At 49.7% G+C, this 22500-nt stretch overlaps 1 protein-coding gene across 2 annotated transcripts in view; it reads left to right on the forward strand.

Annotated features, from left to right (window-relative positions):
- efnb3b (ephrin-B3b) overlaps nucleotides 1–22500 on the forward strand; it is a 76330-nt gene that overhangs the window by 42883 nt on the left and 10947 nt on the right. For both annotated transcript variants that reach the window (XM_064325632.1, XM_064325631.1), the window contains exon 3: nucleotides 21799–21891. In XM_064325632.1, coding sequence (XP_064181702.1) covers nucleotides 21799–21891 — 93 coding nt within the window. The remainder of the gene's footprint in view (nucleotides 1–21798; nucleotides 21892–22500) is intronic.

Genomic DNA, 22500 nt, shown 5'->3' on the forward strand with positions numbered 1-22500 from the left:
AGTGCTGCTACCGCTGCTGCTGCTGTCATTGGCTAGCTCCTCTACTGCCGCTGCTATCGCTGGCTTGCTCGTCTACTGCCGCTGCTATCACTGGCTAGCTTGTCTACTGCTGTTGCTATTACTGGCTAGTTTGTCTACTGCTGCTGCTATCGCTGGCTAGCTTGTCTACTGCTGCTGCTATCGCTGGCTAGCTCGTCTACTGCCGCTGCTATCGCTGGCTAGCTCGTCTACTTAGGCTGCTATCGCTGGCTAGCTCGTCTACTGCCGCTGCTATCGCTGGCTAGCTCGTCTACTGCCGCTGCTATCGCTGGCTAGCTCGTCTACTGCCGCTGCTATCGCTGGCTAGCTCGTCGACTGTTATTGCTGACAAGCTCATCTACTGCGGCTGACATCACTGGCTAGCTCGTCTACTGCCGCTGCTATCGCTGGCTAGCTCGTCTACTGCCGCTGCTATCGCTGGCTAGCTCGTCTACTGCTGCTGCTATTACAGGCTAGTTCGTCTACTGCTGCTGCTATCGCTGGCTAGCTTGTCTACTGCCGCTGCTATCGCTGGCTAGCTCGTCTACTGCCGCTGCTATCGCTGGCTAGCTCGTCTACTGCCACTGCTATCGCTGGCTAGCTCGTCTACTGCCGCTGCTATCGCTGGCTAGCTCGTCTACTGCTGCTGCTATCGCTGGCTAGCTCGTCTACTGCCGCTGCTATCGCTGGCTAGCTCATCTACTGCGGCTGCTATCACTGGCTAGCTCATCTACTGCTGCTGCTATCGCTGACTAGCGCTGCTACTGCTGCTGCTATCACTGGCTAGCTCATCTACTTAGGCTGCTATCGCTGGCTAGCTCGTCTACAGCCGCTGCTATCTCTGGCTAGCTCGTGTGCTGCTGCTGCTATCCGCTAGGCTGCTCTGCTGCTGCTATCACTGCTAGCTATCACTTGGCTAGCCTGCGTCTACGCGGCTGCTATCTCTGGCTAGCTCGTGTGCTGCTGCTGCTATCGCTGGCTAGCTTGGCTGACTGCGGCTGATACAGGATTATGGGCTGCTGACTCTTTCATAGTGCGCTGAAAGCGACAAATCTGCTCCTGCCGCTCCAGTTCTATCGGTCGTTTTGTGTGGTATGTGTCAGTTTAATTATTCATCTTGAAGTTAATAGAAATAGTTGTGCGAGCGTGCCGTCGAGAGGGTCCGTCCTTCTGAGGCAGCGTTTTTTTTTTTTTTCACGGTTGGCGGTTGGGAGCTCCGGGGAAGTGTGTTTACTTTACGAAAGTGCTGTTCAGCGGCCTGAGTGAATCGCACATTTAGAGAGAGAACTGAAATATGGGATTTTTTTTCCCGCTGCAGCACAAGCACTCCTATTCCCTGAGCCCGAGACCTTCCACTTATCCCCGTTAAAAGTTTTACCATCGCCGGCCTGTCATTCTCTCGTCCGTTTTCTCTCTCTCTGCTCTCTCGCCTCTCCTGCGGTCTTTCTCATCCATTTCCGCTGTGTTTCCGCGGTCTGCCTAGTGATGGAGCGACTGCGAAAGACAAACCCGCGGTTGTGTACACAGAGAAGAGTGCACATGCATGCATGCACACATGTGTGCGCTCCCTGACAAGAAGGCACACACATGCATGCCCACACACACACACACACACACACACATACACTCACACACAGAGGAATGCATATGCATGCATGAACATACAGAGAACAATGCACACTCAAGCATGGATATACACGAGCATATATTCAATTACACATATGGGACTTGCATGCTGACATACATACATTTATTGGCTATATTGGCACGATAAGTTTATTTTTTCTTTTTGCTTTTCTGTGTGTCTGTGTGCATGTGTGTGTGTGTTTGTGTGTGCGCATGCATGTGTACGTGTGTTTGTGTGTGTGTATTTGTTTCTGTATGCATTTGTGTGTTTGCGTGCGTGTGTGTGCATGTGTACGTGTGTGTGTGTGTGTGTGTGTGTGTGTGTGTGTGTCTGTGTAAAGGTATACGGGGCCACCAGAAATGCATAACTCAGGTCTTCTGCATGGATGAATGGGAAAAACGTGTGTGAGTCCCGCAGAACAGGACATTCTGGATGGATTAGTCTCATTTTGGTTTTATTTACTCTCCGCATGGTTAAACTGCAGGCCTGTCTTGAGGTGTGAGTGTTGTCTGTTCTCACAGGGCAGCAGTGTTTTTCATTGTTTTAGGACCTGGCAGAACTCGGGTTTGCTTTGTACGTTTGTGCGTGTTCTGATTGAGACGGACGTGGTTGGAAATGTTAACCGTTGTAATGGCTAATGGCCAAATAAATACGGTTATTTGTTTTTTGTTTTTTGAGCATCAAGCAAGTCTCATACTTTATATGTTCCAGTGACCCAGCGCCTTGTGTTAGTTTGCATTTGTTTTTTATATACAGTACTTTTGGGCATATCCCATAAAATCTAGTGATTTAAAAATCGTCGGTTGAGCTTGCTTCCAGCTCCAAGTGTTTATACCAAATATATATGCCAATGTCAACTGCCAGCGCCCATGTCTGACAGTATTGCTCAAGCTGCACTACGCTTCGCTGTGTCCCTGGTTTTGTGGGTGGTAGTGTAGCATAATAGCTAGAGAAATGGGCTTCCAACTCCAAGGTTGTTGGTTTGACACTACCGGTGTTTCCTCGAGCAAGTTACTATACCTTGCTTCAGGAAATATCCAGCTGTATAAATGGTTTATATATTTAAAAAATAATGTAGAAAGATGTGTAAATCAGCCTGGATTTGAGGATGTCTACTTAAATACCTAAAATGTGAATGTTACGGTATAATCGGGTCAGCGTAAAGTAGTCCTAACATCATTGCCAGTTAATCTGTGTAGACTTTTGGGTCCAAGGTAAAGCCCTGTGTCAGTGCTGTGAAAAAAATCTGCTCCTTTGATTCCAATTTTAGCCTTACTTTTTTTCCTAAACGTTTATACTGTTTCGGTAATACCATCTTACCCTCTATGGTATTGCTGAATAGTTTGTATAAATCAAATTGACAGATCGAATAAAAGGTCTTTTTTCAAAATGTGTAAAGCTGGCAAATGTTTTTAATATCCGAGTGAATGTGTAAATATGATTTGTTTGTATGGTGTTTTTATTGCAAAGGAAGTTCAAGATGCGTGCTCAAGATTTCATATTTACGGGAAGTCAAGACGTCTTGTAGAGCGTAAAAAAAAAAAACTTCCCACGATTAACGTTAATGCAGATGCTTTTGGAGGTGATAAGGTCCTTCACTCCAGGTGTCCAGTACGTGGACTGCAGTCTGAACCACCGAATAATTTTTTTTCAGCACTTCCTGCAGCTTTACGGATGAGTTCTTTGACAGACATGTCTGATCCTCTTCCACTAAAATTTGTTTATTTTTGTTTCCCAAGGTTGTGTTTACATAGAAACTAAATATATTTTTAATGAGACCTTTTATAGTAAATCATAATCACGCCGCACCATGACAGTGATTTTAATGGATTATTAATGGACTGCTGTGCATTTCTTTTTCTTTTTTTACTGTTCATAATATGCGCCACCTGTGGGCCTTATAATGCACGTGATCCATTATTTAAGCAACCCGCATTTGTCTCATTTGTCTCATCTTACTTCACCTTTTACGTTTCTATATGCTTATATTTCATTGTCCGTATTGACATTGGGCATTATGAGACATTGTGTTTTTTTTTTTTTTTTAACTTTGCTTATACTCCATTATAACCTGTAATTAACATGTTTATAAGGCATTATAGATGTGGTCTTCGTCAGAAGTACTGAGACGCATCTTTCCGTGCAGTAGCTACATCTTTGATAGCTAACTCTTCCATGCTTGGGTTTGCTTTTCCATCCATCCCAGCTGAGAAGTAGTTTAAATTTAAGCATTAGTGGTGTTCTCATTCTCCCCAGCCTCCTCTGCATTTCTCTCTCACTCTTCCCCCTTTCTTTCTCCTGTTCTATTCATGTCTCTCTCTTCCTCCCTCTCTTTCTACTTCTCTCTCTCTCTACTTTCCTCTCTGTCTGCTCTCTCCCCCCCTCTCTCTCTCTCTACCCCCCCTCCCTCTCCTCCCCTCCTCTCTCTCTCTCTCTCCTCTCTACCCTCCCTCTCTCTGTCTCTACCCCCTGCTCTCTCTCTCTCTCTCCCTCTCTCCTCTCTCTCTCTCTCTCTACCCCCCCTCCCTCCTCTCTCTCTCTACCCCTCCTCCCCTCCTCTCTCTGTCTCTACCCCCTCCTCCCCCTCCTCTCGCTCTCCCCGCCCCCCCCCCCGAGCGGCACTGAGGCACAGATGTCAGGACTCGTTATTTCGACTCGCTGACTCTCCATGATGTTTTTTTCTTCTTCTTTACTTTAGGTCTTCTTTTTCTTCTTTGGGAATGAGGCTGATGTCGGGTCTGGGTGTGGGGGATGGAGGGGGGGGGGGGTTGGTGGAGGTGGGGGTGAGTAGGGGCCGTGCAGGCTTTATTGGATCACACACAGGAAGTGGCACATATATAAGGAACGGCCATCTCAAATCCGTGTAGCATTTTCCGCCATTCAGCCTGTTGAGGGACCAGTAGCTGGGCCAACTGTCAAATGGAGGCTTCCCTTTGGGTTTCCGATTGTTAGTACACGTCTAAATTAAACCAGCACAGATCTTTCACTGGAGTTTACGAGATGCGCAAAAAAGGAATGCTCTGGCACTCCTGGCTACAAGAACGCACCAACCGTTTATTAGCGGGGACGAAAAATCCACACCGCAATTACAGATTACGGATTCGAGCTCCTGATCTCATTACGATAATTTTGTGTACCTGTCGAGCCCCCCGGAGATAGACGCGGCAGGCGCCATTTTGGCGGCGTTCGGGATACGCAAGGTGGCGCGTAAACTCCGTTAATAACGTTTTGGTGGCGCCACCTCTGGCCAGTGCGGCCTTTGCACGTGCCGCGGAAGCTTCTGGAATTCTGCGGGAGCGCTACGACGACGGAGGAAGGCAGTCCGCTGAGCTGAAACGGAAGTCTCGGCCGTCGTTCCAGAATGTTCCGTAAGTCGGTTTGGGGGGGTCGGTCCTGGTGACCCCGACAAGCCTGCGTCACGTAGGGACGGTGTCCGTTTCACGGTCCTCAGACCCGCGGGGCGGCTGTCTGTGCTCTGTGCACGGGGCCGATGTCCTCTTGAAAAGACACCCTCTCGTCAGTAAATCTAAGGGTTCAGCGTGGGGTGAGGCTGGCCCCTCGGCACCATTTAGGTAATGATTGAAATCGACCTTGCCCACGAAGGGTTTGAGCTCGACCCACACCGTGCCAGGAAAATGGATCCCCTGCCATCGCAGAACCACCGGGACCCTTCGCTGCTGTCTTTCTACTTTTTGATCCCCACCCACACACGTAGACACAGTAGACATTTTTCCTCTGAATTTTCATTTTACGTTAGCGGGTGCCTGTTATCCAGAACGACTTCAGCATTTTTTTTTTTTTTGCTTTTGCATCGTCGCGTAGCGTCCATTTATACGGCTGGATGTATACTGAAGCGAGTCTGGTTAAGTACCTTTACAACGGCAGTGCCTTACCTGGGAATCGAAGCTCTAACCTTTTGCTTAAAAGCCCAGTTCTCTACCCGCTGCACCAATGTCTCCATCAGCAGAAACGTCTCTCGGCGTGGTGCCTTCAGATGAAGAGTGAGGAGGAGTCAACCCACAAAACTAATAACTGATCTTTTTAAAAAAAAACTCATCTAGAAATCTGCGCCTCCTTTGACGATTTCACGCGCAGAGAGAATTAAGACGTTAAAGATCCGATTTTTATGAAGTCGCATCCAGCCAAGCTCAGTCTCAAAGCACTGACTGTGTTAGAGCTGCTAAAGCCACCAACTGTTTCTGTAAAGCAGTTTGATGCTTTAAACAAACGCACATTTATTGAATATGCGCTTACGCTCGGCTAGAGGGGTTGTTTTGCAGTGGAAGCCCAGTGTTGAGCTCACCTCCTGAAGGTAGTACTTCAAAACTTACAAAAAACACAATGTATTACTGTGTACTGTAAATAATATGTAGACTTTTGGAAAGCGCAAAGAGAATTTATTTCACGGCAGTGTAATATCTCGCAATGTCTTGAAAAGGCATTAATTAACATATTTGGGATATAAATATATATATATATATATGTGTGTGTGTGTGTGTGTGTGTTTATAGGCTATATATTTTCAGAAATATTGAATTTCTCTGAGAACAGGTTTCAGACCTGTTTATTGTCCACCGGTGGCCCAGGGTATGCTTCCTGTGGCATTTATTAGCACTTGTCGGGCAAAGATCCTAGCGGAGTTTATGTTCTGGGCTGTTATACAGTCTCGGTTTTTAAAAAGCAGGGTTGCGGATAAAAACTCAGATTTAAAGGGTGAAATTGGCACTGAAATGGATGACTATGCCCCGGGCCGTAGACTCTCAGACGGGGCAGCGCGGTTTCGTTCTGGTGGAAGTTTTTGTTTCCGGCACAGTTCCCGGGAGGTGTCCCATCTTGCTTTTCGACGCGCTCCCGTGACGTCCAGCTGAAGTTGGAGATGTAGGGATTTATTATTCCGCCCTTTAAACTGAGGATGGGGGGGGGGGGTTTGGGAGGGAACCCCTAACCGCTGCGAGAAAATGCCATGTCATTTCAGGGTTTAGCGTCATTGTGCTCGAGTTCTATTTCCACTAGCCGATGCCAGGAAGAGCGCCCCCTGTGGTCACAGACACTAACCGCAGCTGCGAAGTTTTTTTTTTTGTTGTTTTTTTTTTTTTTTTCCCTCCCGCAGATTGCCTCTACCCATTCCATTTTGCACGTCACCACATCCATTTGGCTGGAGGAGAAGGCGAGAGGAACTTTTAACCTTTAATATCCGCTAACGCGAAAGGTCAACAAATAATGTGCCTGCGTTTATGTGTTTGCTGCCGCCCCCCCCGTCCCCAAGAGCCCGCTGACGCCGCTGTCATGTGCTTCATCGGAACCCGTAATTAAAAGCACAATTATGTATAATTACAAGCTTCGGCGTTCGGTTCCGAAAGCCCTGGATCGCCTCCATTTCGTTACCCTCGCTCCTTCGGCAAGCGGCAAGCCTCCTAAGAAATTATCGTAATGTCAGCTGTGTGCCAGTGTGTGCGTGTGTGTTTCTCTTTGACATTTTTATATCCATATTATATAAGCCGAAGTGGCATTAATGCGACCCCGGGAGAGAGAAAAAGAAAAAAAAAAAAGGAGAGAGAAAGAAGAAAAAACCGGCCGTAAGATCCTGTCTCCTCTTGGTGGGTCAGCCATTATTTAAAAAAAAATGTTTTACATCACCTCCACCACTTTACCTGCCCTCACATTCTGTCCGTCCATTTTCTTAATTTAGGCGCCCCCGTTCCCCCCCGTCTCCACTCCCGCACTCCCTCTCCCCCTCCTTCTCCCTCTCTCCCTCCCTCCCTCCCTCTCTTCGTGTCATAGATCGCCGTTTGCTTTCTCCCATCAGACCAGCTGACCCACTTCCCTCTTTTCATCCCTCTTTTCCCTGCTTTTTTTTTCATTTCTTTTCAAAGCTCTGTCCTTCATTTGGAGCGCATCCGCTTGCCCCGCCCATCAGCCCGCACCTCCACCTGCCCCACTAACCCCCCTTCCCCCCCGTCCCCCCCCCGGGACGGCGGGCGCGGGCGGAAGGGTCGCGGCATCGTAGCGCTAACGCTGCGCTAACGTTTCGGAGTTCTGCACCCTCGCGATGCCTGAGCTCTCCGGCTGGTGGCTTTAAGCTGCTTTCTTCTCATCGTTACCACGTTGCAGCACCGGTCGGCACTGAGGCTCGGTTATCTGCGCGGGAGATTAAACGCTGCCGCGATCGAATTCGGCGCACGCAAAATAAACACGTGCTGAGATCGTGTGTGTGTGCTTAGGCCGTGTGGGGTGGTGGGGGGGGGGTGAGGTTGAAAGGGCACAATCTTGACGCAGTGCGCGCGTACGTGTCCTGCCGGCTGTCTGAGCTAGCCGAGTAATCGGTAATGGAGAGACGAGCTAGCGAGCGCCTAGCTTCAGCTGTGAAACTAGGTTTAGACGACCTCGCTAGACTTTGAGTGTGTTTTTGGCTGGACCGCAATGGCGGGGCCAGCCCTACAAACGCGAATGTCTGTGACTGACTGAGTGACTGAGTGATGAAGTTACACCATTGGTCGGCCGAGTTATGAAGTTACACCATTGGTCGGCCGGTCCAGCCGTACACTAGGTTTTTACCTTGTCTTGTTTAAGGTGTTCCCTTTGCTGTCTGGGATATTCAGGAGTCCTGCTCTTTGTCTTCCCCAGATTTGTACGTCGGCGTGGACATTTTTTGAAAATGATGTCATTACAAAGAGGCTTTGCACTCCACAATGCATTCCAACATTCCTATTGTTTTTAGTCAGGGCGTGATAAATGTGATCATGAACCATTATGAAAAACAATGTGCGATGGACAGATATGCATTATATCTTTCTCTGGATTCCATTCACTCACGGAAACTTTCATCTTTAACCTTACAGCTAAGCCATGTTTGATGAGTTATACATAGAACATAATACACAGAATCAAATAGCCTATATAATAGGATAGTGCATAATGGCATAAGGCATTTAACAGCTTAGAATGGCATAGACCTACACAGTGAGGTAATAGATGATACGAAACCCTGGAAATATAGCAGAGAATACAGTGTAAGATAGTAAATTACACAGTGGTGTACTGCATTGGATATTATTGTACATATTATAGGACTGTGGTATATATGCTACAGTAAGATGGTCATTGTTAAAGTCTGAAATTTATAATCGGCTTAGAGAGAGACCTGGAGATATTGGAGGGGTATCAAAAAGAGAGACAATACAAGGAGACACTAATGGACACGTAGAGGGAGGGAGGGCAGAGAAATTAGAGTGAAGAATGACATCGGATATTATATTAGATATATACATGTATTTATTTTTTTGTAACGGGCATAGGGGTGGAGGGTGAGAAGAGCGATCTTTTCCGAAAAGCGGTGGAGAGAGGAGGTGGAGCCGGCGCTCTGTGGCATTTTGATCAGGCACGTCCGTGGGCAGCCCCGTGCTGCCGGAGCTCAGTGTGTGGGCGCCGGAGGGGTCGGGACGGGGGCCTGGCCCAGTTGACGGGAGGACGGGACGCTGAGCTAATGGGGGCATTCGCTCACGAATCAGTGAGCAACCGGAGCGAGAGAGAGGGAGGGAGAGGGAGAGGAGAAGGAGGGGAGAGAGGGAGGGAGGGGGAGAGAGAGAGAGAGGAGGAGGGGGAGAGAGGAGGGAGAGGAGGGGGAGAGAGAGAGGGAGAGAGAGAGGGAGGGGAGGGAGGGGGGAGCTGGAGGGAGTGGGGGAAAGAGAGAGAAAGAGGGACTAAGGGTGGGGAGGGGGGAGAGGGAAAGAGAGAGAGGGATTAGGGTGGGGAGGGGGAGAGGGAAGAGAGGGAAAGGGCAAAGGGAGAGAGAGGGAGAGAGAGAGAGAGCAAGGGTGGGGAGGGGGAGAGAGTAAGAGGGGGGTGGCGAGGGGGTGTACAGGGTCACTCATTACTGACTCTCCAGATTCTCGCCCCCGGAGCGTAGGGCTCGTACCCCACCAGCCCCGCACTGAGTCAGTTAGATAATGCACCGGCGAGGGCGGGCAGGGGGGACGAGAGGACAGGGGGGACAGGGTGGGGGCAGGCGTCCCGCGGACCCTCTGTCACCGACCCGCCAGCCACGCAACACGTGGGCGGAGTCACGTCTGAGGACCACCCCCCGTGACCTCACAAGGGCCAAATCCACCGGCACTCCGGAAGCTATTTCAGGCTGGAATAATTTACGCCTGGACGTGTGCTAGGGAGGGAGAAGAGAAAGCGGGGGATGAAGGTTTTAAAATTAGTTTAAGTTTGGGAGAAACAATCTGGAATAAGGGGTGTGTGTGTGTCTGTGTGTGCCTTTAAGTGTAGTTTAAGTTTATTTATTTAAAAACTGGGACAATGCACGTTAATAAATATGTAAAATGCCAGATTTAGCCATTAGGGATCGTTTTCATCCGGCTGGTTGATGGAAACATGAAAGAACATAAGTCATGACATAATAGCACATACACAGAATCGAATACAAATCGTTAAGTCCTCAGGAAACACATGGCAACGTGTGTGTGTGTGTGTGTGTGTGTGTGTGTGTGTGTGTGTGATGCAGTGCGAGACATGGGAATGAGAACGAAAAAAAAAAAGCAAAATAAATTCACGGCCGCGTGAGCAAGAGGAGCGCGGGAGCGCTGGAACCGGAAAGAGAGCAGGACAACGCCACTGACCCATTTCTGCAGGCTTCCACTACAGCGACGAATACAACAGGGACAAGAGAGGCCACCCAGACACTGCAGCCCCACACACACACACACACACACACACCGCACGCACACACACACACACACACACACACACACGCACACACACGCTCGCGCACACACACACACACACACACATACAAACACACACACACACACGCACACACACACACAGAGACACACTCCCTGGCGCTCACACAGATACGACTCGACACAGACGGACAGAGACGGTCACGTTCACATCTGCGGTTAAGTCACACACAAGCACCGCACTCCACACTGGTTCCCAAATCACTGCTCGTAGCGCCATGTTTGCTATATTTCAACGAGCGCAAGTTCCCAGACCAGATTCAGATAAGATTGAGTCATCTTCGCCTCTCCAAGTGTCGTTGAAGAGAGCCCTGCCATTCAGACTTAAGAGTGTGCGCTGATACACAAAGTCCTCAGAAGTACGCAATAACCAGCAATACGCACTTATTTTATCATGAATGTGAACATGACCCACAGTACACATGAGATCCCTACCCCAACATACACACAACAGACAACACACGTCAACATAGACCCTGATCACACAGCACGTACCCTACAAACACACACGTACACACAGAGCCCCCTACCCCAAACATACACACACACACAGACACCCTACCCCAAACACACAAGACCCCTACCCTACCCACAACACACACACACATACAACTGAGACATGCTCGACCACTCGGAACAGTGGACCCACATGGAGTCCTGTCCCACGACCCACACCAGCTCATCTGAATGAGGGGATCCGGCTACACTCTGGTGGCAGTGCGTGTGTGTGTGTGTCGTGTTTAGTGTCTCGTGTGGTCTCATCTGTGGTAGGTGAGTCCGGACCTGTGTGTGTGTGTGTGTGTGTGTGTGTGTGTGTCTGTCTGCGCGTCTGTGCGTCTGTGTGCATCTGTCTGCGCATCTGTGTGTGTGTTTGTGTGTGAGTGTGCGTCTGTGTGTGTGCGCGTCTGGGTGTGTGTGTGTGTGTGTGTTCAGGGTCTGTTTGATTCAATTGTGCGCATTTATCGTTTTCTGCTCCTTAGCTTGATTTCGTCTTTCAGACAGTTGCTTTTATTTTTCTGTCAAGTGTTCATCCTACCAGTCCCTCCCCAACGTTGTGCCAGTGTTCTCACAAAGTTCTTCTTGCGTTGTCCATATGCAGTCCCCACACTCCCCCCCCCACACTCTCCCCCCCCCTCCCCCCCCCCCACACTGCTCCACTTTCTCTCAGCGTTATTCCAACGTCCTTCACTGTCCTCCTTGCAGGTGTTGTACAGCCCACCGCCATTCCTCCCCAAAAATAAATAAATATTATCAATTTATTACAAATATATATCTATATATATATATATATATACACACACACACAGGGCTCTACGCTGACATTTATTCCATGGAGCACATGCGCTCCTGAGCTGATAAATTTCAGCGCACAGTGAATGCATTCTAAATTGTTATTGTTTTTTTCCCCCCAGTTAGCACGCATCAATTTCGAGGAGAAAAAGCGCGTCTAAAAATGGGAGCGCGGCGTAGAGCGGCGACGCGTTACAACAAACGCACAAACGGCGAGGGAAACGGCGGTTTGGGGACTGCGGTCGGTCGGGGGGGACGAAGCGCTCTCGACCCCGAAGGTTGCGTGCGTTTACCACGGTCGCCGTGGGCAACGTGCTAAAGCACTGCATCTCCATTACGGGGGGGGGGGGGGGCCTGGCGGGGGGGCGCACGGAGCGTGTTGTTCCGCTAGAGCCTCCGCCAATATAAAACCGCGACGATGATGATGATGATGATGAAATAATTCATCTTTTATATATTTTTCACAAGTCAACACGTTTACCTGGAAAAACCCCCCTCGTGTGTGTGCCTGCACGGGCTGAAACAGAGACGCTCGCACGCGAGCACGCACGCACACACACACACACACACACACACACACACACACACACACACACACACATACAGACGCACACACACACACACACTCGTAAAAAATGGGCCTTGTGAGGAACCGGAATGTTGTGAAATAAATACATTATCCACACGCTACTGCACTTTGTGAGATATTGGAAAATGTGGTTTCGCTGCTCTAAGTTATTGCGGTGTACTAGAGTGCTGTGAAATGTATTTATCGGTACATTTCCAAAAAAAAAAGGATGCACATTAACAGTGTATTGCTGTATTGGCCATTTCTCTAAGGGTGGGGAGAAGTATACTCTCTTATAAAAGATTTGCGTGCACGCAATTAAACATGCACACATAGACATACACCCAAGCGTACACAGAGACACACACACACACACACAGGGGTGGCAGGGCTGGTGTGGTTGGGATGTGTGGGCACACGCAGATTAGGTTGTGTGTGTGTGTGTGTGTGTGTGTGTGGGCGGGCGGGCAGGGGGGGTCCAGTCGGTCCTGCTGGGTCGTCCAGTACCCAGCAGCCGGTACAGATAGCGGCAGGTTAGCGGGATTCGATCCCACCCAGAGCGCCGGGGAGGGGGGGCGGGGGGGGGGGTGACGCTAATCGAGTCGGATGGAGAGAGAGACAGAATAACCGGCGAGAATTAAAATGTCATTGAGCAGCTCTGTGTGATGCGTAGGGAGAGGAGACAAGCAGCACGCACTGCATTGTGGGACGCCAGCCGCAGACCGGTCCCCCTCTGTGTGTGCGCGCGTCTGTGTGTGTGTGTGTGTGTGTGTGTGTGTGAGCACATGTCTGCGTGTGTGTGTGAGCGCGCACGTCTGCACATTTACATGTGTTTGGGTGCATGTTTTTTATATTTGGTCCTCTCTATCCTATGCATCAGTTCCAGAAACGCCCCCCCCCCCTCCACCCAAAAAAAGGCGATCTGCTTTATTCACAGTTACGCTCCACCAGAGACAGAAAACTGTTACGTTCCTTCACCTTTAGAAGTCGTGTGTTCTTTTTGCCTTTTTTTTATAAAACGATTGGTACGCCACGTCCTCTGCCCGACTGGTTTTGGAGCTCTGGCCTATTCTGACATTACACTGGGGAGGTACACCCTGCCCCTCCCTCTCCCCCCCCCCGCCCCGCTCCACCACGCCACGCCCCCCTCTGTGAAGGCTGTGTCCTGCCGCACTGGCGAAAGCAGTGACCGGGGGGGGGGGGGGGGGCTGTCTGCAGACGGGAAATTCAGAAATAACAGAAATATGCCTTGGGGGGGGGGGACGGTATTAATTCGGGATTGATTGCTCTGCATGGCCAGCCCGGGCTCTTTAGGCGTTTGTGTGCATTTAGCCCTGTTAGACGGGCTCTCCTACGCCTGACTGCTGTACCCACCCGCACCCCACCAGCAGAATCACTGCCCGCTGTGCTCAACGCAAATAGCCTCTGTGTGTGTGTGTGTGTGTGTGTGTGTGTGTGTGTGTCTGTGTGTGTGTGTGTGCCTGTGTACTGTGTCTATGTGTGTGAGTGTCTGTGTACTGTGTTTATGTGTGTGTGTGTCTGTGTCTGTGTGTGTGTGTGTCTGTCTGTGTACTGTGTGTGTGTGTGTGTGTCTTGTGTGTCTGTGTACTGTGTGTGTGTGTGTGTGTGTGTGTGTCTGTGTACTGTGTTTATGTGTGTGTGTGTGTGTGTGTGTGTGTCTGTCTGTGTACTGTGTGAGTGTCTATGTGTGTGTGTCTGTGTACTGTGTTTATGTGTGTGTGTGTGTGTGTGTGTGTGTGTGTGTGTGTGTGTGTCTGTCTGTGTACTGTGTGTGTGTGTGTGTGTCTGTGTGTCTGTGTACTGTGTGTGTGTGTCTGTGTACTGTGTCTATGTGTGTGAGTGTCTGTGTACTGTGTTTATGTATGTGTGTGTCTGTGTCTGTGTGTCTGTGTACTGTGTGTGTGTGTGTGTGTGCCTGTGTACTGTGTGTGTGTGTGTGTGTGTGTGTCTGTGTGTGTGTGTACTGTGTGTGTCTGTGGGTCTGTGTACTGTGTGTGTCTGTGGGTCTGTGTACTGTGTGTGTCTGTGTCTGTGTGTGTGTGTGTGTGTGTGTGTGTCTGTATATGTGTGTGTGTGTGTGTGTCTGTGTACGGTGTACTGTGTGTGTCTGTGTGTGTGTGTGTGTACTGTGTCTGTGTGTCTGTGTACTGTGTGTGTGTGTGTCTGTGTACTGTGTGTGTCTGTGTGTACTGTGTGTGTTTGTCTGTGTCTGTGTACTGTATATGTATTTGCATTTTCAATAAATGACGTTTTGCCATTCTTTGGCTCCTGAATATGAACTGAGGTGATATCACATCAGACTGGCGGAATTCAGCGGTGGCATTTCAGCAGTGGAGTTGGCTCTGACCCCTGGGTCGTTTCAGTCCCAAGAACCAAACCGAGTCGTTTGTTGCATCGGCTTGTATGCAGCACAAACTCCTCCCCCACAGAGGGGATTGAGACTGTTCTGTTTCTCAGACGGTTCTGTTTCTCAGACGGTTCTGTTTCTCAGACGGTTCTGTTTCTCAGACGGTTTTATTTCTCAGACGGTTCTGTTTCTCAGACTGTTTTGGCCCGCGCTCTTCCTGAGGTTTCGTTCGGTCGAGGGTCTGCGCGCAGACGGGGAGGGGAGGCGGTCGAGCGGCCCCGGCAGTTGGCGGTAATCAGCGTGTCTTTGCGTTTCCCATAATCCTCTGTGAACCTGGCACGTAGGGACCCAGGCATGATTATATCTGGGTCAAGATGTGCCCCGTCCTGACGGGCTCGAAGTGGCGTTTTTTTTCTTTTCTGCTTCTAACGCGAAATATTTACTACGTGAAAATCGGCATTATTTGTTGGAAGTTTTGCTTTTTTTTATTGTAATATAATAATAAAAGGTGCATTAATGTAGCAGTAGCAGAACGTAAGGCACAGCAATGATTGTAATTCAATTGTTAATCGCAGTTATAAATGGAGCATATTCTGATAAAATGTTATGGGGAAAATTTTTTTTTTTTTTTTTTGCACATATTGTGCGGTGGGGGGAAAGGATCACCCTAAGCAGTTGTCTTTATTTGCTGGAGCAGAAAACGTTCTCGAAACAGGTGAACTATGACCTCCTTATCAGATTCTTCAAGTTATTTTATTGTTTTGTAAAAAATTTTTTTTTAAATGCGTTGATTGCTGGTGATAATGGCTGAAATTCACAGAAAAAAAAAACAGCCCCAAACTGACAGGCCCCACTGCAGAGCATTCACACGAACGTCACACACTTACCGCTTACTTCTGGGTGATAAGAAGGAAATTCGCTTTAAGACGGTAACCGGCTGCGCATGATTTGAAACATTGCTCCTAATTTATAACCAGGTTGGCCCTGCGTCGGAGAGGAGCTGCTTGAAACCCGGGTCAGCCTCGCTCCGAACTCCGGCTGAAGCTAAAGCGGACTTTGATTTGGCCTAAGCTGTGCGGTGTATTAGCGAGGATGGGCTGATAGTCGTCTGGTCATTCATCTTATTTACTTACGCGCCCACGCTCTCTAGACCTCAGGTTCACACTCTGTACAGTAAGTGCTGTGTGGGGAGTTTGAAACTTGATCTAAGGTCACCGCTGCACAGCCAGCATAACGTTTGACCGCCGTCTGGGAATTTTTAATGGCTTCCGAAGCTATTAAAGTTCACTTGCTTTCTGGCTAGCATCGTTCTGTGGCTTGCTAAGGCTACCTTGAACTTGCTTAAATGCATAGCAGTCTGTCAGTCAAACAGCTTGCTGGCTAGTGCTTAAGCAGTAGGACAGAAGAGGCCGTGCTGTATCGTGAATACGGTCAGGGCTACGGGGGGCTGGTTAGGCACGACGCGATACAGCACGGCCTCCAGTGCCGTATTTATTTCATAAAATCGTTACAACGTATAGAGACAATAGCCAAGACGTTATTTATTTTCTCGTTTTTATTTTCTAAGCAACGGTTTGTGCATGGGGTGATACCGTGTACCAACCTGGCTGTTTGAACAACTGTTACGGTATTGGATTTACAATCACTGTAGAACGCGGTCTCAGCCAATCAGCATCCAGGATCGAATCAACCCGTTTTATAATAGACATTTAAAAATTTTGCAGAAGCTCTTATCCAGAGCGACTTGCACGGGTTGCATGTTTACACGCAGTCCTTTGATACAGCTGGATGCCGGACTGAAGCGATGCAGGTGAACATGCCGCTCAAAGCTGTAGCAACAGCTCCTCACCTGGGAATCAAACCTACAAGCACGCGGAGTTCCCTCAGCATTATGCTACAATGGCATCGACACACCTGAGCTAGCTAACAAGCAGCCAGCTTCCAGAGCACCTGACATTAAGTCCAGGAAGAACTCTAATTAAGTTCCCAAGCTACCTGAAGTTAACTCAATTACCTTTAAGTAGCATGATAACGAGCTATGAAACCGGTAAACACATTTTTTCCATCGACAAACAACCAACAACTGCTACCTGGCATGGCAAAGGAGACGCACACTGAAGCAGTGTTTTTTTTTTTTTTTTTTTTTGTTTTGTTTGGGGTTTTTTTAGCTGTTGTGTGCACGTGTGCGTTTTTCGCACTGATCTCACATCAGTAGAAGCCATCTTAGGAGCTTATCGGCTTATTTTGCACATGCTTTTTTTTTTTCTTTTTTTTTTTAGCGAGAGACGTGACGGACAGGAACTTGTTCCGCTTACGGACGGGCTCGAAGTCGAGCAGAGCTCGTTACCCACAATGCTCTCTGACAGCCGCTGCCTTCGGGGGGGGGGGGGGGGCGATGTCAAGGACGCCGCTTTAGCGTTAGTGACTGAATCAAGTCCTGCTTTGGAGTGCGGCTCGTTCAGGCGGAAACCACAAACATGAGACTAAGCGCCACAAACAGGGGGAGGGAATGAAAAGACGGAAATTAAAGCGGATTTCTGTGGCTTTGACTGTGCCACCCCGGGGCTGCCAGGGGTGGCCGTGTCACGCAGCCATTGGCTGGTGGAGCCGGGCTCGTAATACGGAGGTTGCGGGTTCAGCTCCAGTTGTATCCATGCAGGCAGGTACTTAACCTGAGTTGCTCCAGTACGCATCCAGCGGTATGAATGGACCGCGTGTGAAGAATGTGAGCTATGCAGGTCGTTCTTTCCTGCTAATTGCCTGGTAATGTAAATCTGCACGCTGTAGACCCGCCTGTCTTCATCGTGTGCGTGTCGGAGACGTCTGCGTCGCTACGGTGACCCTGACTGCCCGACACCGTCTTCAGAGCCGAGCAGCTTCACCTGCCTCTTTTGTGTCTCTTTTTTTCTTCTTCTTCTTCTCCTCCTTCTCTCTCTTTCTCCTCTTTATTTCTCCCGGTGTCTGCACACGGACTCCTGCGTATTTCACTCGTCTACTTCGTGTCCAGTTTCGCGTTCGAGAGTTTTTCTTTCTTTCTTTCTTTTTCGTGTCGCTGTCCTCGAGTGTTCCGCGTCTCTCCATCACTGCTGATCATTGTCTCAATTACTCATCCCTCCCTCCTCCTCCTCGTCGCTCCCTCTCTCTCTCCCTCCCTCTCTCCGCCCTGCATTCCGCTCTTTTTAAAAAAATCTCTTCTCCTGCTTTGTCTTGGTCTCTCGTTCAGGCCCAGAGCCCCCGCCCCCCCCCCGCCCCCCCCGTACCGTTGCGTTTGGCCTAACGGCGTGTGACTGCCACTCACGCTCTCCTCTTCCTTTTTTTTTACTGCTCTATCTTTCCTTTAACCATTTTTGTCTTTCCCAATCCCCCTCTCCCTTCTCCCTCTCTTTGCCCTAAAAACATTTCTCCCCTCTCGTATCCGTTTTCTCATTCACTCTTTACCTCTTTCTCTCTCACGCTCTTGTTCCTCCTTTCTCTGCTCTCTCCACCTTTCTGTCTCTCTCCTTCTCTCTCTCTCTCCACCCTTATGTCTCTCCCTCACTGTCCTCTCTTTCTTCATACCTCCACTGTCTGACCCTCTCTCTCTCTCTCTCTTTACAGTATATCTCTCTTTCTGTCATGCTCTCTGTCTCTCTCTTTCTTTCCCTTTCTCTCTATCTCTCTTCCTCTGTCTCTCTCTCTATCTCTCTTCCTCTCTCTCTCTCCCAGTTGTCCCCTGTCTCTCTCATGTCAGTAGCAGCTTGTCACAGGCCATCAGTATCTCTCCCTCTTACCCTCCCTCCCTCCCTCCCTCCATCCCTCTCTCTCTTCCTCTTCGGCTCCCTGTATCTCTCCCGTCCTCGGCTCCGCACGCCTGGGCTAATATTAGAAAACCTGCTGACAGTTTCTTCTTCTCCTCCTCCTCCTCCTCTCCTTCCTCCCATCTCTCCACACGTTCTTTGCTTCATCCTCCAGATCTGTCCATCTTTCCTCTCTCCTCTCTTTTCGGGCACCTTTTCTTCTTTCTCTTTCTTCCCCCGTATTCCTGTCTTGCTCCCTCTCTTTTTTTCTTCTCTACCCCGTGCCGTTGTCCTCCTCCTCCTCCTCCTCCTCCTCCACCTTGTTCCTGCCATATTTCTGTTTCAGGCTGAGAGAGATGTCGAGAAAGAGGGAGGGAGGGAGGGAGAGAGGTGTGATAAGGCACCCTTTTTCACACCTCTCTCTCTCTCTCTCTCCCTCCCTCTGCTTTTTGAGTGCCGCAGACGGTTCTCTGTAGCTTAAAGCGAGGAATAGCGGGAAGAGTCTTTCTTTTTTTTTCTTACTTTTCTTTTTTTTTTTTTGGTGGAAACTGAGATAGTGCTACCCCTTGAGATTGGTAACCAAGAGAGAGAGGAAAAGGGAGATAAAATGAAGGAGGGAATTGGGAGAAGAGAAATAGAACAATGGGCAAGTGGTGGTGGAGGAGGGAGAGAGAGAGAGCATGAGAGAGAGAGAAGGGGAGAGAGAGAGAGAGAGAAAAAGAGAGAGGGGGAGAGGGATATGGGCTAAGTCACGGGAAGCAATGTGTTCTGTTCTGAAATTTAATTTGGAAAAATTTCGGTTTATTTCCACTTGTGTGTGAACTCGGCGTGTCGCTGCCCGCTTACCCTGTGCCCCCCACCCTCCCACACACACGCGTGGCGACAGGGGGCGTAACGCAGATTTTTGGGCACCTGTGCGCTGCCCCCACTTCACCTCCCCCTATATGATCCGTACCCCCGAAAATCCACTCGCCCAACCCCCCCCCAGCGGTCCCAGCATCAGCCCCGTGGGGTCTCCCACTCGCCCGTCCCGTTCCCAAGGTTTTTTTTTGTTCTGTTTGTTTTTTAAAAAGCCTTTTTTTTCCGTAAATGGTAAACGGACTGCATTTATATAGCGCTTTTATCCAAAGCGCTTTACAACTGATGCCTCGCATTCGCCAGAGCAGTTAGGGGTTAGGTGTCTTGCTCAAGGACACTTCGACAGACCCAGGGCGGGGGATCGAACCGGCAACCCTCCGACTGCCAGACAACCGCTCTTACCTCCTGAGCTGTGTCGCCCCTGATGTGACTAAAGGCATCTGCTGGTCCGGTTCCCAGGCGTGCGATCGCACGGGGCCTACGTGCGAGAGCACGAGCGTTTGTGCGACGGGAGCGCATTCGTCTTATCGCCCGTCTCGGTTATTGTAAGAAAAAAAGAAAAAAAACGTGAGCGGGGAGCCGGTTTTTTTTCTCGACAGGATGATGAAGAGGTTTATGACGAAGAGGAGTCGGGACGCCGCGCCGCCTCGCCTCTGTTCGCTCGTGCGCCGCTCACCGTACATCATCATCACGCCGCGTTCCAAAATAAGCTGTTTACCCACAAGTCTCCGCTGCGTTCAGTGGGCGGAGTCCTGGGCAGTCCGAAGCAAAAAAAAAAAAAAAAGATCAGTTTTTTATTTTTTAGTTTTATTTTTTGAATGAGACTTACTGAGGCCAGGCTTCTGGGCTTCTGATCAGTAATGGTGGCTGTTAGAAACCCAATTAAAACGTTATAATGCCACCGGGTGTCATGTTTCGGGACAGGGGTGTTCAGTCTTATCCGAAAAGGCCCGGCGAGGGTGCAGGATTTTTTTTTGGTTTAGCCCTGGCACTGAAGGGCTGTTGTGAGCATCGTTTTTTTGGTTTTATTTTTCGTTTTTTTACCCCGGCACCATGACACGTGATTCACGTAATGAACTAACTAATCACGGTGTTCAGTCAGGACCCTGATGTGCAGAATCCTAAAAACAAAAATGCCGCACTCACACCGGCACTTTCCGATAAGATTAGACACCCCCTGTCCTAAGACATGACACCCCGTGGCATTCTAAAATTTTAATTGGGTCTTTGGAAGTGTTATGCTTCCCCGTCAGCCTATAGCCCTCCTTGTATTGTGTTCGCTGTTCAGTCCTCACCTGAGCTGTTGGGCAGATATGACTTAGAGTTCCTGCTTTTTTTTTTTTTGTTAAAGGCCCTGGTATCTTCACGTCGGGTTTCTGCTGTAATATTCTCTTCTGGCGGCTCTCTCTCTCCCTCTCCTCTCTCTCTCTCTCCCTCTCTCCTCTCTCTCTCCTCTCTCTCTCCCTCTCTCTCTCCTCTCTCTCTCCCTCTCTCTCTCTCTCTCTCTCTCTCTCTCTCTCTCCCCTGTCTGTGTGCGGCGAAAACGCCGCCGTTGCCGCGGTAACTCAGAGCTACGCCTCGCCTGCTCCCCGCCCCGGCCTCCCCCCCCCCCCCCACGCCCAACGCCGCCCCCCCTCCCCCCCGCGTCTCACTTCGCTGGGTACCTGTTACGGGGTCCCGTGGAGTTCAAAGCCCTGGCGCTAGCGAACGGAACGGGGGCTTCATCGCCCCCCCCACCCCCAAAAAAAAACCGCCGCCGCCGCCTGTCAAACTTCTGAACCGGCACGCGCCCGCCGGATCGCTCTGTTCCGCAACCCCGGGGCGGCTGGCTGTCTGTTCACCGCGTGGAGACTGCTCCCCAGCCGCCGTGCCTGTCTGTACTGCCCCCCCCCCCCCAGCCGCCGTGCCTGTCTGTACTGCCCCCCCTCCCCCCCCCCAGCCGCCGTGCCTGTCTGTACTGCCCCCCCTCCCCCCCCCCAGCCGCGCCTGTCTGTACTGCCCCCCCCCAACCGCCGCGCCCCTCCCGCCCTCCCCTCGGTGAAATGATCTTCCCACTGCGTGCAGGACTGCAGAGTCATTGACTGTGATTCTAAGCCAGGCTGTTTGATTCGCTGATTGCTACGGCACATACATTAGCATTAGCAACCTCTGTGTTTACAGGTGTGCCGCGGTTCTGCTGTGGCACAGTTTTCTATGTTAGTGATTTAGCATGCTGCATAAATGCTGCACCTGTGATGTCTGTGGTCTGGAAGGTTTCCTTTGTGGCTGGACCGCAACAGCGGGGCCAGCCCTGTACATGCGAATGTCTGTGACTGACTGACTGACTGACTGAGTGATGAAGTTACACCATTGGTTGGCCGAGTTATGAAGTTACACCACTGGTCGGCCGGATGAAGTGTGTTAGGTCCAGCCATACACTAGGTTTTGACCTGGTCTTGTTTATATTTGAATCTTACCTGATTTCTTTCTCTCCCTCTCTCCCTCCCCCTCTCTCTCTCCCTGTCCCTTTTTCTCTCGCTCTTTCTCTCTCTCTCCCTCTCTTTCTCCAGCCACCTCTGATGGGACACGCCAAGGTTTGGAGAGTATGAGGGGAGGTGTGTGCGCCACGCAAGGAATGAAGGTGATTCTGAAAGTGGGACAGAGTAAGTAGCCACACCTTCATCATCATCATCATCACCATCATCATCATCATCAATAAATTTACCTGTGGCTTTGCGAGTTACCCAGCTGTGCACCTGCTCTCAGTGTTCAGCAATCCCAAATATATATATACTGCAATATATTTTAAAATATGTGGAAAATATAGCATCAGATATATTTCACAGCAGTACAGTGTCTGAAAGTTGCAACGGCATGTGTACAGTATTTTGCCAATATGTTGAGAAGTGTTAGCAGCACATTGGTAATATATTTATTTAAGCATATTTCGAAGTATATTAACTTTCCATAGGGGCTTCAGCACGGTCACCTTGGCAGCCGAACGAACTCACACTCACACTAAAACATATTCACACACACTCGCGTACAGTACGGGGCAAGTGGAAAACCGTAAAAAAAAAAAAAACGTTAGCACCCCTGGCGCTACCAGCGCCCTCCAGTACCGCTGGGGAACTTGGGATGGCAGTCGTCCACAGGATAGTCAATCAGCTCACACTTAAGTTGATTGAAGTGGAAATTAGTCTCGGGCATCCTTCCAGAATATTCCATAAATCCAAACATTTGGGTGCGGATCTGAGGACCGGGAAGATCGT

The sequence above is a fragment of the Anguilla rostrata genome, chromosome 3 (genome assembly GCF_018555375.3).
Source record: "Anguilla rostrata isolate EN2019 chromosome 3, ASM1855537v3, whole genome shotgun sequence".
NCBI classification, from domain to species: domain Eukaryota; kingdom Metazoa; phylum Chordata; class Actinopteri; order Anguilliformes; family Anguillidae; genus Anguilla; species Anguilla rostrata.